This window comes from Vulpes vulpes, chromosome 13 (assembly GCF_048418805.1).
Source record: "Vulpes vulpes isolate BD-2025 chromosome 13, VulVul3, whole genome shotgun sequence".
Taxonomy (NCBI): Eukaryota; Metazoa; Chordata; class Mammalia; order Carnivora; family Canidae; genus Vulpes; species Vulpes vulpes.
In genome coordinates this window covers 129,979,407-129,999,088 of record NC_132792.1, presented here as the reverse complement: position 1 = coordinate 129,999,088, position 19,682 = coordinate 129,979,407, and the positions used below count along the sequence as shown (strand labels likewise).

General features: G+C 34.8%; 1 protein-coding gene across 19 annotated transcripts in view; it reads right to left on the bottom strand.

Moving 5' to 3' along the window:
- DCAF6 (DDB1 and CUL4 associated factor 6) overlaps positions 1 to 19,682 on the bottom strand; it is a 133,356-nt gene that overhangs the window by 16,586 nt on the left and 97,088 nt on the right. For 6 of the 19 annotated variants that reach the window (XM_026003352.2, XM_026003351.2, XM_072732926.1 and 3 more), the window contains 3 exons: positions 17,884 to 17,996; positions 16,654 to 16,740; positions 16,157 to 16,484 (listed from right to left, as the gene is read on the bottom strand). In XM_026003352.2, coding sequence (XP_025859137.1) covers positions 16,157 to 16,484; positions 16,654 to 16,740; positions 17,884 to 17,996 — 528 coding nt within the window. Of the gene's footprint in view, positions 1 to 11,090; positions 11,133 to 16,156; positions 16,485 to 16,653; positions 16,741 to 17,883; positions 17,997 to 19,682 lie in introns of all 19 variants that reach the window. The other 13 variants (XM_072732924.1, XM_072732931.1, XM_072732927.1 and 10 more) reach the window with 3 other exon arrangements.

Below are 19,682 nucleotides of genomic sequence, written 5' to 3'. Positions count from 1 at the left end.
AATGGTGGTTATAACTCAAGATGGCAGAAATTAAAGAGACAATAAAAACAGCATAATAAATTTGCAAACCTTGATGGACTGACACATTTTTTTGAAAAACCTACTAAAACTCACTAAAGAAGAGCTAGTGTAAACAGTCCTATAGGTATTAAAGAAGTAAAATAATATTTAAAAACTATCTCCAAAAGAAAACACAAGGTCCAGATGGTTTTATAGGTAAGATCTACTAACCTTTTAAAGAAAAGATCATTCCAATCTTATACAAACTCTGAAAATATGAAATATTTTTCTACTAATTCTCTGATGCAAGTGTAACTTTTTACCAAAAACAGGATCATGAAAATACAAGAAAATTCATTCCAAATATAGATACAAAAATCCTTCACAAAATATAAGCAAATCAAATCCAACAATGTATCAAAAAGATAATATATCATATCATGATCAAGTTAATTTTTTCCCAGAAATATTAAGATTGTTCAACCCAACATGTAAGGAGTCTGAAAGTCTTCACTCCACAAACTGACAAAAACTTTAACAGACCGAAAAGTCAACAAGTCTTCCTGGATCTGTAAGAGAGGGAAAGACAGTGAAAACTGCTGTCCCTGAGACTGGAGAGACAACAGGCAAACTGGGAGTCCTAGCTTAACAGAGCAGAGACTTGGGGGTAAGAACACCTGAGCTGTGTTTGAGGAACTGCTGGAGGCTCAGTGTGGACAGCTGTGAGAGTTAAAAACTCCAGGGGAACCCAGTCATAGAGGCCCTCCCCACAATATTTTCAGATTTGCCTCTAGGAGCCAGACCAGATTGCCACACAAAATGCTGAAGAAAAATCCCCTTGAGTCTCTGGCAGGGAGAAGGAAAAGGAACCATTTTGAAAACTGTCAGATCACCCTATTCTTCTTAGTAAACCTGCTTTTAGGGGAAAGTTGTTAACTAGCTAACTAATAAGTCAGCAGGGATTATTATCATAAATAATCAAAGCCTAACTAACCTAAGGGAGGGAAAAAGCCAACTACAGCCACTCTGGCCATTCCATCCCACTTGAAGGAAAAGAAAAAAACCCCGAGAAACACCTGTAAAGTCCAGAGATGTAGGCTCACTAAGAGACTGAGACCTACTCTTAAGACTATAGGATGCTTCCCCTCCCCATGCCTCACCACAATATTACTAAATGTTTATTTAGAGCAGTTCCTTTTACATAATACATCATATAGAGCTAGTAAAAAAAAAAAAAAAGAAAAACAACAACAACAACAAGGCACACCGAAAGAGAAAAAGCAATTTAAAGAGAGCAAGTTGGAATTATCAGACCAGGAATTTAAAGTAACTATGATTAACATAACTATGATTAGGGGAGCCTGGGTGGCTCAGTTGGTTAAGTGTCTGCCTTCAGTTCAGGACATGATCCCCAGGTCCTGGGATCGAGCCCTGCATTGGGGGTCCCTGCTTCTCCCTCTACACCTCCCCACTGCTCATGCTCTTTCATGCTCACTCTCTCTCAAATACATAAATAGAATCCTAAAAAAAAATTACTATTAAGGGCGCTAATGGATAAAGTACCACATGCAACAATAGAGCAATGTAAGCAGAGTGCTGGAAATTCTAAGAAAAAAGAAAGGCCAGAGATAAACAAACAAAACAGAAATGAAGAATGCCTTTGACAGGCTTATTAATAGACTGGACATGGTTGAAAAAAATCCTTGACCTAGAAGATATATTAATAGAATGCTTGAAAATCAAAAAGCAAAGAAAATAAAGACTGAAAGAAAAAGTGCAAACAGAATATCCAAGGACTGTGAGATAACTACAATAGATGTAACATAAGCATAATGAAAATTCCAGAAAGTCAGGAAAGGAAAGAAAAGAAGGAAAAGTGAGGAAAGGAAAGATAAAAGACAAGCAATATTTGAAACAATATGACTGAGAATTTCACCCAAATTAATGTCAGACACCAAATCATAGATTCAGGAAGCCTAGAGAACACCAAACAGGATAAATACCAAAAAAATCAAACCAAACCAAAAATCCTACAACCCAGGCATATCATTTTAAAAATAGAGAAAATCAAAGATTAAAAAAAAAAACATCCTGAAAGAAGCCAGAGGAAAATAAACATCTTACCTAGAGAGGAACAAAGATAAGAATCACATCCAACTTCTCCTCAGAAACTATGAAGCAAGAAGAGAACGAAGTGAAATATTTAAAACACTGAGAGAAAACAAAATCACCAACCCAGAATTTTGTACCCTGTAGAATTATCCTTAAGTAAGAAATAAAGACTTTCTCAAACAAAAAGCAAAGGAATTTGTTGCCAGTAGACTGCCTTGCAAAAATATTAAAAGAAGTTCTTTATAGAGAAAAAAAATGAAATCAGACACATGGATCTATAGAAACAAAGGAAGAGTATCAAAGTAGGAATAAGTGAAGATAAAATAAAAACTTTCATTTTTCTCAGTTTATCTAACAGATAAGTTCAAAATAATAATAGCAATAATGTATTGCACTATGTATCTTACATGTATAAATGTTTATGTTAAAGTGAAATGAATGACAGCAGTGATACAAGGGACAGGAAGAAGGAATTAAGGTTTGTTATCATATGATATTCACACTACCTGTGAAGTGGCATAGTATTATTTAATAGTGGATTGGATTAGTTGTAAAAGTACACTGCAAACTCTAGAGCACCCACTAAAGTCTTAAAAAAGCAGTACAGCTGATAAGTTAAGAAAGGAGAGAAAATACAGTCATATAAAATATTGTATTCAAACCACAAAAGGCAGAAAAAAAGAAAAAGACAGACAAGAACAAAGAAGAGAACAATAAAGAATATGGTAAACATTAATCCAATTATATCAATTATTGCTTTGAATATCAATGTTCTAAAAACACCAATTAAAACACAGATTATGGGGATCCTTGGGTGGCTCAGTGGTTTAGCGCCTGCCTTCAGCCCGGGGCATGATCCTGGGGTCCCGGGATCAAGTCCCACATCAGTCTCCCTGCATGGAGCCTACTTCTCCCTCTGCCTCTTTTTTTTTTTTTTTGATTTTTATTTATTTATGATAGTCACACACACATACACACACACACACACACACACACACAGAGGCAGAGACACAGGCAGAGGGAGAAGCAGGCTCCATGCACTGGGAGCCCGACGTGGGATTCGATCCCGGGTCTCCAGGATTGCGCCCTGGGCCAAAGGCAGGCGCCAAACCGCTGCGCCACCCAGGGATCCCCTCCCTCTGCCTCTGTTACTGCCTCTCTCTTTCTCTCTGTGTCTTTCATGAATAAATAAAAAATTTAAAATATATATATAAAAAAATAAAACACAGATTATCGGAGTGGATCAAAAAACATGACCCAACCATCCACTGTCTACAATAAATCCACTTCAAAATAAAGACTGACATAGCTTAAAAGTGAATGCATGGAGAAAAATATACCATGCTAACACTAAACAAAAGAAAGCAAGAATAACTCTTTCTTTCAGACACAGCAGCCTTCAAAGTAAGCAACATTTTATCAGGGATAAGAAAAGCATTACATAATGTCAAAGGAATCAGTTCTCCATAAACAATCCTTATTGCGTATGTGCCTAACCAGAAAGGGTCTAAACACATGGGGCAAAAGCGGATAGAAATGCAAGGAGAGGGATCCCTGGGTGGCGCAGCGGTTTGGAGCCTGCCTTTGGCCCAGGGCGCGATCCTGGAGACCCGGGATTGAGTCCCACGTCGGGCTCCCGGTGGATGGAGCCTGCTTCTCCCTCTGCCTATCTCTCTGCCTCTCTCTCTCTCTCTATGTGACTATCATAAATAAATAAAAAAATTTTAAAAAAAGAAAAAAAAAAGAAATGCAAGGAGAAACAGATGAATCCATTATTATAGCTAGAAACTTCAACACACTTGTCTCAGAAAGGGGCAGATACTGGAGGGAGGCAGTAAAGACAGTTGAACTCAACACCACCACTAATCAACTGGATTTAATGGACATCTACTGACTACTTCATCCAACAACAGCACAATACACATTCTTCTCAATTGAACATTCACCAAAATAGACTACATTCTGGGTCATACGACACACCCAAAAGACTGTTTGGTATTAGGGCATCTGCAAGTGTTACCTACTATATTAGCACGTTAAAGGAGAAAAAATATATAACTCATAGATTTAAAAAATGTACTTGAGTCAATCAACATTCATTCATGATAAAACTGTTAGTAAACTAGGGCAGCAAAGAACCCCCTAACCTGATAGAAGGTATCTACAAAAACCCTAAAATACAAACCTAAATAAACTCACGCAGACATTCTTTTCAAACTCAAGAGCAAGGTTTGATTCTTACTATCCTCATTAACCAATATATTGTAAGAGTGAAAAGTAGGAAATAAAACTCCTATTTGCAATGATATGACCGTCTACAACAAAACAAAACAAAACAAAACAAAACAAAACAAAACAAAACACCTACTAGGAATTTACATACCAATTAATAGATAAAACAGAAAAATATCTAGGTGGATCATTATACAAGTCAACTGCATTTCTAAACATCAGCAACTATTAAGAAAGCATAAGTTTTTAAAAAAATTACCTTTACAACAGCAATGGAAATGAAAGCATCTATAAATAAGTTAAAGAAAGATATTCCTGTTTGTAGGATATTATAACATGTTACCGAAAGACATTTTTAAAAAGACCTAAATAAATGTAGAAATAACTTAATATTGTGAGGATAATCAATTCTCCAAATTTATTTACAGGTTTATTACACCCATAATCATATTCTAATGACTCATGTGTGGAACTTAAAAAGTTGATCATAGGGGATCCCTGGGTGGCGCAGCGGTTTGGCGCCTGCCTTTGGCCCAGGGCGCGATCCTGGAGACCCGGGATCGAATCCCACATCGGGCTCCCGGTGCATGGAGCCTGCTTCTCCCTCTGCCTGTGTCTCTGCCTCTCTCTCTCTCTCTCTCTCTCTCTGACTATCATAAATAAATAAAAATTAAAAAAAAAAAAAGTTGATCATAAAACAGACCTAAGGAAACAAAGAGTAGCCAAGTCTCTTTTAAAGAAAAATAAGAGACTTAGAAGACATTAAGACTATAAGCTAGTGTAATGATAAGAGCATGGTATTGATGTATTGATGGAGAGGCAAACAATTGTCCAGTGGAATGAAACAGAGCCCAGAAACAGACTTGTGTTTATATGGAACTCTGTAATATGACATGGGTAGCATTGCAGCTCCCTGGGGAAATCCAACATTTAATAAATGAACAAGGAAAATAGGACTAACTATGTGGGCACAAATATATATCACAAATAAAGATCAATTCCACATAGATTAATATGTCAAAATTATCTTATCTTATATCTTAAATTGTCAAAAGGAAACTTCAAAAGAAAATTTTCAATTTTTGAAATTTCAGGGTAAGTAAGGATTTCTTAAATAAAAGAAAATGATATGAATTAAAGAATCATAAAATTCAACTACATCAAAATTAAGAATGGTTCCTCAAAAGACAGTTTAAAGAAAAAATAAATCACAAACCAGAAAAAAATATTTGCACACTTATGATAGCAAATTAGTATCAAAAATTATTAAAAATTCCTTAATAATAAAAACTCAATCAACATGGAAAAGTAAAACAAGTCAATTAAAACAACCCAGTAGAAAACTAATATGGCCAAAGAACAAATGAGAGATGCATAAACTCATTTTGCAAATGGAGAAATGAAAATCAAAACCACAAGATACCACTGTACACCAAATCAATTAGCAAAATCAAAAAAAGTAACAAAACCAAGTTGTAGAGAAGATGTGGATCAATGTAAAACAATTTGAGATTATCTTTTTTTTTTTCAATTTGAGATTATCTTGTAAAATTAAACCTTCCATTCCTAGGTATGCACCCCAGAAAAACCCAAGGAGACATATTTCAGAATGTTCAAACCAACACTGTTAATAACAGCAAAAACTGCAAACAACCTAAATGCCCATTCACAGGAAAAGAGATAAATTATGGGATAGTCATATAATGGATTATTATACAGCAGAAAATTGATTGAGCATCAGCTACACATAACAACATGGATGAATCTTAACATAATGTTGATGAAAAAGAAAGGGCAAGTCCTAAATCCCATATCCAGTATGATATTCTTTTTTATAAAGTTTAAAAGTGGGTAAAGCAAATTAAATGTAATATTATTTTGGCATTTATGTTTGTCATAATTTCTTGTTTAAAGTAAAGCATGATAAATATGACATTCAGAAGAATGATTTTGCCCCCGGTAAGGTGGGCAAGGGGACAGAATGGAGGACAGTACACATGGATCTAAGTTATTGGTAGTCTTATTATTAAAAAACGAGTAAAGAAAAGGAACCAAGCATGAATTAACAATGATAGTGTGTCACAAACCAAGAATTACAAAAATAGAATTCTCCCCCTTCTTAAATTAGGTTAAGAGTCCTTAATAATGCCAGTGCCTGTCCAAAACTCTATTGCTGCAATTACTATGTTATATGTGTCCATGTATCCCACTGAACCAAGAGCTAATGAAGGCTGAGTTGTCATAATCTTATATCACTAGCATCTGCCATGGTGTTTGGTTCATGTAGATTTATTGAATGGATAAAATAATAAATACAAAATTGATTCATCCAAGAATCTCAAAGGAAAAACTAAAACATCTCAAGGTATCAGCTATTTATTTGGGAGACAGCATTTAAAAAACAAAACAAAAACCTAGAATGAATCTAATATATAAGTGACCTAAGAAAATTAAATCCTAGATTCCCAAGTTTATTATTTAGATCCCTTCCTTTTCCCTGAGAGTCTTTGCATTTTATTAATACTACATATTCTAGAAAAATCTGTTTCTAAATGGTCAGCAAAATTTAAGATAATTCCAAGCTTACCATTAGAAGTTATAAAAATCAGAAAAAGTCTATAAATACTAGAGAGGAAAACAAACCATGAGAGTCTCCTAACTCTGGGAAACAAAGGGTTGCAGAAGGAGAGGGAGGGTGGGGAGATGGGGTAACTGGGTGATGGGCATTAAGGAGGGCACATGATGAGATGAGACTGTTACATTATATGTCAGCAAATTCAATTTAAATAAAATTAAAGAAAAACAGTCTATTAGCCCTATTTAAAAAAAATAAATAAATTGGCACATTCAGTTGTTAGAGAGCTAGGTTAAAATATGAGAAGAAATGAAACAGCACTAAAAATATAAAACATGAATTACTTTGCCTATTGTTTCTAATATGGTAAATTTTTCTATAAAACACTATTACAGGGGTGCCTGGGGGGGGGCTCAGTCAGTTAAATGTCTTGACTCTTAATATCAGCTCAGGTCTTGATCTCAAGATCGTTGAGTTCAAGTCCATGCCCAGTGTGGAGCCCACTTAAACAAAAAACCCTCCCACCATTACATATAGCTAGAGTGGTACAAATTAATTGATATTATTGGCGCTATTAAAATGACTTGTGGAAGAACAAAGAAATTTTAAGGCAGAAAAAAATGGCCTAATCAAGACTGAAAGATGATTGATTTATTTAACCTACCATTAAATGATTTAAGGAGTAATTTAATTAGCCAAAGGAGTTTAATATAAAAGGATACTATAAGGATAGAACTTAAAGGACAGGACTACAATCATAACAGGTGAATTCTGAGTCAACCTATAGGAAGAAATTCTTTGCAGGTGTGAAAGAGTCTTCTAGTCTAGGTATCTAATGAACTTGATACACTTTAGAATGTAAATTGGAAGAGCATTTTCCAAATTAATAGTTTTTTTTTTAAGGTGTTCCACAAAATGGGTTTGTGGAATGTGGAAAATAATGGGTTAAGTAAAACTAAACAGTTTTTTGGTTGCAAATTTTTTGAGAGGCTTTCTTATGCTAGTTTTATGAATCTCAATGTAGTATTTATGTATACACAATGTAGTATTTCCCAAATTTTGTGACACCATGGTAGAGAACCAGAGCACTTAGGGTAACATGAAAAAAAAGTACTGCTCAGAGACTTCTGGAGGTTCCTAGTCCAGAGATCTTACTGTCCTGAGATTGCTCACAATGTTTCCTCGGACAACCACAAAGACACTGTGGGGGGAACAGCCTAGCTGGCCGTTAGAATCACTAATTCAATCCCAGGCTACCCAGGGTGGGAAGTGAATAGAAAGCTCATGTGCACACTTTCATTGTGGTACATAAAACCCTAACAACTTGGGGGGCATACAAAAGACCTAGACATGAGCTGTGTGTGTATAGGGGTAGGGAATGCATTTTCCCCTCAAAATGTACTAGTAGAGCTAAGGGAAAGCAAGCCTGACACTGCTATCTTTAGAAGGGTCAGCTTCCAAGGCTGGCCTTTGGCTGGTGTCTGGAAACTCGATTTGTGGGGACATTCCCTACATTGTTCTGCTTGCCTGGAACACTGACCCCTGATGTGCCTGCTTGCCTAGATCATCTGTAACAAATAACGTGAACACCTACTTTCCTTCTAGGTCTGGAGTTCAGATAGTTTTGTTTGGGTGTGGAGGGTGTCTACACAACCAGCCCCCAATAAAAATGCCAGATTTTGTATCTTAAGCAAGCTTCTCTAAACAGAAACACTACATAAGTGTTACGGCATTTTATTGCTGAAGGAAGGAGTACATTATACGGCCCATGCTGGGAGGGAGAATGTTGGAAGCTTATGCTTAGATTCTTCCAGACTCTGATGTGTCTTTTCCTTTGTCATAATTACAAGTGAATCTGAGTTCTTTGAGTCTTTCTAGGAAGTCATGAAATATGTGGGAAGGTTGTGGGACCTCTGAAACAATACAAGTTGATGTTTAAACAATGTGTGGTTTAGAAATACCAACTCCCCCACATCCCCGTGTAGCTGAAAATCTGCATAAAACTTCTGACTCCCCATTAACCTACTGATAGCCTACCATTGACCAGAGAAGACTTACTGATAGCATAAATAGTCGAGTAACACATATTTTGTATGTTGTATGTATTACATATTGTCTACTTACAATAAAGCTGGAGAAAAAATGTTATAAAGAAAATTGTAAGGAAAAGAAAATTTATAGTACTGTAAACTTCTAGTATTGTACTAGAATAAAAAAATCTGCATCTAAGTGGATCTACACAGTTCAAATCCATGTTATTCAAAGGTCAACTGTAATTCATAGTTTTTTCTTTATTTCAAGTTTAGGAACTCAAAGGAAGAAAACAATAAGCCAGATCATCTAAAGAAATACGGAGGAAAATTTAGTTAGCTAGAGTTTTAGATGAAAAGATGTTTTCTTCGCCAACTCTTATTTACATATCCATGTATGTGTTATTATGCCGGCCTTAAAGGTGCTTACATCTTCTATACGGCAACATATACACACAGAGTAAGTGTTATAGGCAGCATAACAGATACATGTAAGGGCACACAGAAGAAACGTGCAGTCCTATCTGAGACTAAGAAAAGTATGGCCAGGAAAAGTTTTAAAAATAAGCAACTTAAGATGAATGTTGAGATAAGGTGGCCAACCTGATGGTGATGGTGACAGGAGGGCATTTCAGGTTGAGGGCACAAGTGAATAAAGCAACAGAGGCACTGAGTGTATTCAGAGACACTCCAAATAGGTCTGCTGTAGAGAGGTTCAGCAATTTTTGGCAGCAGCCACAACAGAGAATGCCCTACATAGCAGGCAAAGGAGCTGGAGTTTTTCTGTAGCACAGGCACTGAAGAGCCAGTGGGAGTGGCTATGATGAGGACACAGACTGCAAGCAGCGGGAGGACCATTGGGATAGGAGACCAGGTAAGAGGTGATTAGGTAATAGCAGTTGAGTGAAGAGTAGGGGTGACTACCATTTTATTTATTATTAAAAGAAATAGATCAAATATGGCACCTATGATTCAGAATCTCAGCATATTACAGTAAAATACCTTCACAGAACACTATTGGACAGCCCCTAATGAAGACTGGCTATGTGAGCAGTACAGATATTAACATGTAATAATTCTGTTTCTAATTTTATTTTCTTAATTTTATCTTAAGCAGAACTCCTACATTCCCGTGCCATCCCCATCTGCTAAAAGGGGAGGCAAACTGAATATATGCTCGGTGTCACAAAACAACTATCTTTACTGAGAAACTGCCCCCGATGATCTCCATGTAGGGAGGAAATAAGTGAGGTAAAGAATGAGTCTAACTCAGCATTGAGTGAAGAGAAGCATCACATTTTCTGCTTTGCTGCTGTTTATTAGTTCATAACTGTAAAAGCAAAAACTGGTTTTGCATACTTGAGATAAAAGGTATGAAGCAGAAAATCAAAAAGCCCTGAAACAAATTCCATTTTATGTTTTATAATCCCCTTTGTTTTAGAAACTAATGAATGGTAAAAAACAGACATGTCACTGGAATTAGGGACAAGACTGATTTTGTCAGTAAACCAGGTTGGGGGTAGATGAATAATGGGATTAAAGTTTAAAGTTATATTTAAAAATGTACCCCACTGTTAGTCTTCAAATTACAGAAGTGTCTCAGAGTTACAGACCATCTTGATGTGTGACATTGTTATTAAGCTATTTAAAAGAAAAGTTTTCTTTAAAAAAAAAAAATCAGAATTTTAAACCTATACACAGAATTAGACTCAAGTCTACTTTTGCTTCTCAAGGGAAAAGAGTATATTTTAATAATAACAAAAAGTTGCTAATGCTAATTGGTAGCCTAATCAAGTTTTTAGAAAAAGCAAGTAGCATTCTTCAACAAAATATTCAAAATGAGTGACCAATACTTTAAAGTACATCATTTCAGATTATAGTTACCTTATCATATGACACACTTGAAGTGAACATCAGTTACATCTGCACACAGGAAACTTTTCATTCTATTCTCATGCAGTGCATGCAGCTAAATATAGTTTGTGAAAAGCAACCCGCTTTACAATGCTTAGCACTTAGAGTTCAGTAAGTTTAAAGAAGTATTAACTGTTAATAGGAAAGGTGGTTAGCTGTGGAAAAAGAGGACCTGGCAAATTCATCATAAAGAAAAAATAAAATAATGAAGGAACATACTGAATTACCTCATTATTCTATCACCTATTGTTGTTCCTCTGATATTAAATCTAGTGAAGGGAACACAATAACTAAAGTCACTCACAAAGACTTCAAAAAACCAAATATTTAAAGCATTCAGGTCACCACTTCTATCATTAATCACCTAAATCTAAGGAAACGTTGTTTGTTTCCTTTTGTGATTTAAGGTCTTATGTGAGACTATGTCATTTGACTAAATGTATCTGAGGAAATTAAAGGAACAGAACACTCACGGAAGACAGATTAGAAGGAAGACAGTGCACTTAATCTCTTTTATCTTTAAATAGATTAGAACCTCCCTGGTTACAGTGCAGGGAACTGCTCTGACTCACATCACCATATCATCCACTGAGACACCTACGTTATGCTCCTGGGGCTGTGCTGCTCTTTCAGAAAAAAATAATTAAGCCCTTAGCTGACTCATTTGTCCTAACCATAGACTGTACAGCAAGCAAGCAAAAATAACAGGGATTTTAACTCTCTAGGAGTTCAGTTCTTTGTTTCTAGTTACTTTTTTCTCTGCAATCTTCTTCAATAAAGAATACACTTGAATCATTAGAAATACTGAGAGTGATCATAATGATGGCTAAAGAAACAGTGGTACATTTAGAGAACACAAAAAACTTTACCAATAAAGGCCACGTTTCACAGTCCAGATAAGTAAATGGAACTACAGTTCTATGCATATAAAAAATACTTTTTAAAAAAGTGGTTAACAGGTAATAACTTTAATATTTATGGGAAAAAATCTTTAGAACACCTTGATTGAGCCCATAACTAAAAACTTTAAAGACCATGTGAGAACTTCTTCAGGAAGCTCACTTAGATGCTTCTTAGCAAAAAACCTCTTGGGTTTGGCAACAGAAAGAGCTACCAGCCAGGCCATCATACCATTTATTGTAAAAATTGATTTGGCACCATGGTAACAGTTTGTGTGAAAAACATATAAATAGAAAATCTGACCACGTTCCTTTCATTCCAAGGGCCACGCCTATATTTCTAAATCCAGTAAATAAAAATCACTAAGGGATACCACATACTATTTTTATTTGTTTTTTTTAATACCATGATTGGAAGTATGTGTTTATTTCTTTCTTCAATTTAGTTTCCATTTAATGTTCTATGCTCTTGCCTTAGACAAAGTTAAAGGGGACCAAATACGTAGTAATTTAGAGACTGACTTCATTGTTTTAAACTCTGGATATCTACCAGTAGAGGCATTTTACCAGAGACTATAACTGTTCTTCTCTAAGACTGATTTGCTATAGAATAGGAATCAGCAAACTATGGCTCTTTGGCCAAATCAGCTAGTCATCTGTTTTCTAACAGCTGGTAGGCAAAAAATAGTTTTTACATTTGTAAAACATTTTACAGTTACATTTAAATGGTTATATAAGTACCTACATAATAGCCTCCGTTTTGTCTCTAGGGCAGCAAAACTTAAATATTTACTCTGGCTTTTCAGGAAAAAGTCTGCTGACCTCTACTATAAAGAGTCCTAGTTGTATTTGTATCGAGACTAGCTATCGTTAATGAGAAGAGCATTCCATTTTAAAACATCTATGTTAGTTGTTAAGGCCTTTATCTTCTAAGACAGTCCCTTCTCATGCTTGATCTCAGCCTAAAAGTCATATTTACCTAACCAAATTATAAATGCAAATCTTTATAAAGAAATCATTACTTTGCATTGCAAAGAACTGTTCTGATATTTTTATTAAATGTATATCAAAAATGGCTTAGTTATGGGCAGCCCAGGTGGCTCAGCGGTTTAGCACCGCCTTCAGCCCAGGGCATGATCCTGGAGACCCAGGATCGAGTCCCACTTCGGGCTCCCTGCATGGAGCCTGCTTCTCCCTCTGCCTGTGTCTCTGCCTCTCTCTCTCTCTCTCTCTCTCTCTCTCTGTGTCTCTCATGAATAAATAAATAAAATCTTAAAAAAAAAAAAAAGGTTTAGTTATAAACTTTTCAGCTTTCATTTCAAAAATTAAACTTGGGGCAAAAAATTGAGATCTACTATTATAATCTTCATACCCATTAAAGTACAAATCTAAGTATATACTCTAATCATTTTTAATTTTAGGGCCATTTCTTTACTCTAACCAAACTAATCTTGACTGGGCTTCTCAAGTGGCAGCAACAAGGGAACTTTAAGACCTGTATCTTTTTAGTTTAGCACTTCATCCAAGTATGAACTGTAAACTTTAGATACTAAGAGCCAAATGGCATGATTTTTAAAATAGAGCTTTGAAATCTTTTATCCTTTTGGAAATAGAAATTCTCAGAAATCATATGCCTACTTACAAGCTGGTAAATGATTCTTTTCATGTTCTTAAGAAGCAAAATATCTTCTCTTAAGTTTCTCTCTTAAGAATAAAAGTCAACATACCTATTCTCCAAATAGAGAAGATAAATGGGCAGTTGTCTCAAGGGTGAAGGATCCTTAGAAAGGTGCAGAAATTTTAAAAATATACCTTATATAGGTAGTTCAATATTTAATCAAGATGGTGCTAAGAAAGTTAGGAACTATAAAAACCACTTAGATAAAAATCAGAAGAAAGATTTTTCACCATTTAAAAATTTTTGGCAAATAGTTAGAAAAGAATAATGCAAATTTCAAAGAAGAACTGATGTAGTGGTGAAAGTGACTATAATCCTTTAGCATCACCTTAGTATATACATCTTTGTATATATGAAATATTGTATTTCATTTATTTATTAAAACTGTTTTCCCCATTTTTATAACTAGCTTGTGGATTTGTCCTCTCTTCTTTAGTTCCCAAAGGGTAAGAACTTTATTATTCTTCTATTATTCTTCAGTAAGTTCACCCAAAGAAGGTTTCAGATCTGAATCCAACCTTGGGAGTATGAACTCAAGAGTACGTGTATGGAGTGGGGTCAGCTCTAGGCAACTGTCCCTGATTTCCCTGCCTCTAAAAGATTCTGTTGCTCTAGTTTAGCATCTGGGTCTCTTGGAACAATGAGGCTATCAGGTGCCAACTCTGTGGGAGATCCAACCCCTGGGGGAATCCCTAAACCATAAATCATCTAAGTATTATGAAAATGGTAAGTAAATGATAAAGCTCAATAGAAAGATATAGTTTCTAAGGATAATACATCACAAGAAGTTTTAGGTTCTCTAGGACCCACTTTCCCTACCAAATCTTCCCTTCCCACTGATGTTATACTACTGTGTTTAAAAAAATAAACAAACAAAAAACCTTTTTTGGTCTAGAATATACAAAAACTCTGCTTAGCACCTCAGTTTCCTCAGTTATAAGGTAGGCTTGATATAAAAGTGTTTATCAATTAGTTTGGATAGAAGATGCCAAATAATTATGATTTTTGCAAGTATCTAATATCTATTAAAATATATTAATTTCTTATTTAAACAAATAAACTTGGTTAAGTGATATGGTCCATTTTACTAGAAAGTATAAACTTAAACTTTATTTTCAATTATGACCTTAACATCATTTTTAGGACAAAGTACAGAAAAAATCAAGGACATATGCTCACTTATATAAATAAAAGGCCCTAAGTGTACAAGCTTAAAATAATTATAAACTCTATCTCTCTACCTTGGGTTTTAGAAACCATCAATTTGATTTTCAAATTGTGCTCTGCTTGCCAACCTTATCTGTATACATCAACTGGTGATATCCCTCTGGGTATGGAAAGAAATGGAACTAAGTTTTACTTGTCTAAAATAGAGACTAAGAATGCTAAAGACTAAAGAGAAGATGTTTGTTTAAATCTCTAAGTACAAACACTGGGAGAGATTACTTCCTTTACATGTAAAACAATGCCACTGTGAAATAAACATTCTGACTAAATATAACTAAAGGAACTATCCTTTCCTGGGTTTTGATGAACTGCAAGCAGTACTGTTTGGGATTTTTGCTCGTCCTCTGTCAGTCTTTACCCCTAAAGCCATACTTATTGTAATTGCTTTTTAAGTCTGGGTAGCCACACAGACATCCAGGTTGTTTAAAACAGCTATCATTTATTTAGTGCTTTCAAAGTGGACAGGTCCTACTTACTGACTGATGGATTTCTAAAAATTCTTGTAACAATTCTAGATAGTTATAACCTTATTTCATAGATAAGGAAACCAAACCTTACAAAAACATGAATTTAAATGAGGAAATACAGCTAAGTAGTAAAAGCAAGATTCAAATCCATGTCATAAAGTTTTTGATCATTAATTTATCATTAAAGAATGGCAATGCTGTATAATCTTTTTATTATATTTTCCACTTGACAGAAATGTCAGAATATTTTAAAAGCAGTAGTATATTGAGCAAGGAAGTATGTGAAATGGTTCTTCACATCTGTGTGAACTAGGAATTTAAAGATAAAATTTTATTCTCTGGAAAAGGGCAGAACTTATAATGAGATATGATAGCCATATCTGCAGAAGCAGTTTTTGAAAAGTATGGAACATAATGTGCCTTAAAAGATTTATTTTATCTACTAAAAAATAAGGTGTATCCGTATGATCACACAAAATAAAATATGAAAGAAGTATACGTGAGCAATTCTTTATCGTAGTTATATTTGTTACTTGGTGTAATTTTTCATTTTCTAAAGTAAGTTATTTAGTAGAAAACACAGAAAAACATAAGGTTCTCAAAAAGAGAACTATCACACTACCTTAACCCAGGGTCAATAAAAAGCAGAAAAACTATTAAACAAAACAGAACTGATAAAGGCCAGGCTGTCTACAGGGACCTGACAGCTAAATATAACCCTGACTTAGTACACAACCTGTTGGTCATTCTCCACATTCCTTTCTCCTGATGTGTAAATTGAGGAGCAAGTCTCAGTGCTAGAGATACAAAGCAGTAAGACTTTTTATTCCCTTCTTAACACACAGTTTGCTCAAAGAATGTAATACATAAAATCATTTACAGTTTAAAAAATTCTGTGAGTTTATACAACTGAGATACCCTTAGAGAAAGCAACTGTAAAAAATGGAGAGATTCCTTTATGTGACATCAAAGTCCTGTGAATTGTATATTTTATAATTAATTTTAATTAAAAATTTACCAACCTATCACCAGGTCCGGCTCGATACCTTGCACCTGGGATCAGGACTGGGTCATCATCACTGTCATCTGTATCCTGGAGAGCAGAGTCCCTGGCTAATGTTTCCTCATTAGCTAAAGGCCCAATGGCTTCTGTTTGTGACTGAGGCTCAGGATTGGTGGTATTTTGACTGGTAGCACCTTCAGTGCTGGGTTGATCTGAAGTTCCTGGTTCCTTGCCTTGTTCAGACGAAGTGGATTCTTCTGGAACCTCACAAGAGCTATCAAGATTGAAGTCATTTCTTTCTCCTGAGCTGGAATCCAATGGCTCAGATGTGAATTTATCTGATTGTGCTATCAGGAAAAAAAGTAGAAACAGTTGGTCATGTCTGCAACACTGTTTAATGTAACTTGAAGCTAACACATCTACTTGAAAATGGCCTCCAACTCAGAAGAGAGTAATGTAAATTACAGCTTATTTTCCCACATGAAGCAACTGTCTAAAGAGAACAAGACAACTCACCTGTATCTATACGGTTCTCAATTGTGTTTTCTGCAGATGTACCTTCCTGATATGTTGTCACATCCTCTGATGATTCTTCAAGAGCTTCTGGGAAATAAACCAAATTATCATTAAATCCAATTTTTTTTAAATAAAAATAAACACTAATAGAATACTGTAGCTTTCCTCTGTAATAAACAGTTCCTAATCCTTTCTGGATCACAGAATCTTCTGATACTCAGATCTAACCTCCCCCCAGTTTAATGCAAATATATATGTACATACCAAATTGTACAAACACTGTCAAGGATGGATGAGCAATTCTGCCCACTGCCTCCTCCCAAAGTCCATGCATAGACCTTCATGAACTCTTCGTGAAGAATTTCTGCTTTAGCTTATCCCTCACAACTGACATTACTCAGTCTTGCCTTTTTTCTAAACTTCACAAAATCTAAAAACTGAGTATTTTTTCTATCCCTTTATCGTGTATTTGGTATAATTTCAACTACCATGAACAAATAATAGTTAATCCTACTATAAATTTTGTTTTGGCCACTGAAAATACTTATTTCTGGGATTTAACCCCAAGACCCATTAGGGACCAGTCTTTTTTGCTCCTAACTGCACATCTGCTTACCAGATACATATTTAATTCTTGTAAACTATGTTAAATTAAAATATCTATTCATTTAATCAAAAGCAGAATTCATTTATTCCTTCATTTACCAAGTATCTATTGAAAATCTATTGTGTTCCAGGCTCTGGACTAGACACTAAATTTCACATAATGGTCATGGAAAATATTCTAGGAAAAGGTTCTGAAAAAGTCCCTAAATGGCATCTCCTATATGAAATAAGATTCACTGAGAACCCATTCAAATTTTATTCCTTTTTTCCCCCCTTTACAAGCTACCTACCAATGCAGATACTTTGGATTTCACTGCTAGGTATAAAAACAGTAAGGTCTTTCAAACTAACATTTACATCTCACATATTTTCAGTACAATGACCACTGTCCTGGCTACTGTGTCCAGACAGGGACACTGTGCTTCACTCTGACTTCCCATCTGAAATGCGCAAGGCTCCTGCCATTTGCATTTGCTATCTGTTCATCAATAGTAATGTATGCACTATTAAGGCAGAGATAATTTACTACAAACAAGAAACAGAACTACTACACCGAAGGAACAGAAAGTAGGTAGACATCCAACACTGGGGTTTTGTAATGACAAAAGCAAAACAATGCCATACTGGTGTCACTGTCTCCCGGTGGTTGCACAGAGCTCTGTGGGGCCAAGGGTCCCTCCTGACCCTCAGATTTGCAGTGGCTCCCATTTCCTCTAGAACTTGAGGCAGTACTGCTCCTATCATCAAAACAAAATAAGTGGTTCCACCAAGAAGTTAATAAATATGAACTTTTAGGATAATTTTTATATTTTACAACTAGAGATATAGAATAAAAAATTCATAACACAAAAAATGTAGGATTATTTTAATAGTACTTGTAAAACACTACTTTCAAAATCAAAGTGATTATTCTATCCTCTTTAACCTTAAAAAAGAGGTTTAAAAATATAAAAGGACCACTTGTGTTCACGGTGTTGATGCTTCTATAATCAAGTATATATTTCTATATATTTCTATTAAAATTTAATATAATTATATAGACAGATGCTTCACCACATCCAAATTCTTCCTGGTTTCACAGACTTTGATCATATATCCTTTCAGATTTTATTGTTCTAGGCTACTTTTAAATTAATACTTGAAAAGAAATCTGGATAGTTCTTTGGTCTTGGAACTGTCCCTGTGTGGATCATTTCCACTTCTGGGTGGTTATTCAAATACGGCAAGTAATTGAATACCATGGTTTTGTAGAAGGCTAGGGTAATGCTTCTTGTTTAGTTTTAATACTTACCTGATAATGACTATAATTCTGTCAGCATTTTTGGCTAGAGCAGAATACTAGATGGATTTAAATAAGTAATTTAAGTAATTTTCAATGAATATTCTGTGATAAATCATGGCCTATGTGTAGGGTAGGGACTGAATGGGAAAGACAATAAGAGGAAAATGTACAATGATCTAAGGTTAAAATTAAGTTCATAGAAATGCAATAAATTCTTAGATTTAAAATAAAAGTGAACAAAACAGCTTAGGAGTTATAGTTATATATAGTTATAGTAACTTAAAACTTAAAAACTGTAAATTACAGTGACTCGACAAACAATGCAAATTATCATGGACTTTTCGCCAAGATTTTATAAAAACCCTTTTAGGCTAACTGCAGAAATCAATTTGATCTTTATTAAAGGGCACCCATGTATAATATGATATATTTTGTAAAAGAATACATTATCTACATGGGTATGTATGCAGAGAAAAATGTCAGAAAGGATATGCACCAATGTTAAGTGTCATCTCAGTAGGACTATTGCAAGTGAGTTTTTCCATACTTTTCTCTAGATTCTGATTTTTTTGCAACAAACATGTTATTTCTTTTTAATCAGAAAGAAATATATAGCAATTTTGGTAAAGAGAAGCTGATATGATATATAAATCTTTTCTTCCATTTAGAAAGCTATGATACACGAATAAATAAAATGCTTAGTGTTTAATAGTTATGATAATTGAAACATTATGGTACTGATGTAGGAAAACAGAGCCATTAGTGGAAAAGACAATGTAACCAAGTAAATATAAGTAGCATGTTAATACAGTATTTTAAGTCACAGAAAAAAGAATAAATTATTAAGTAAATGGTACCGGAACAAAGGAACAGTCATGTGGAAAAATTAAGCTACAGCTCTACATCATTCTTTATGGCAGAATTGTAGAAGGATTAAACATGTATTTTTTATTTTAAAAATCACAGAAACATAAGAGGAAAATAAGAAGAAACTTTCCCCCTAATCCTGGGAAGGACAGGCTTTTCTAAGCATGAGCTTACAAGCTGAAACCATAAAGCAAAACTACCATAAGTAAACTGAAAGACAAACAACAAACTGGGAAAAATATTTGCAACAAATGAAAGACAAATGATATCATCA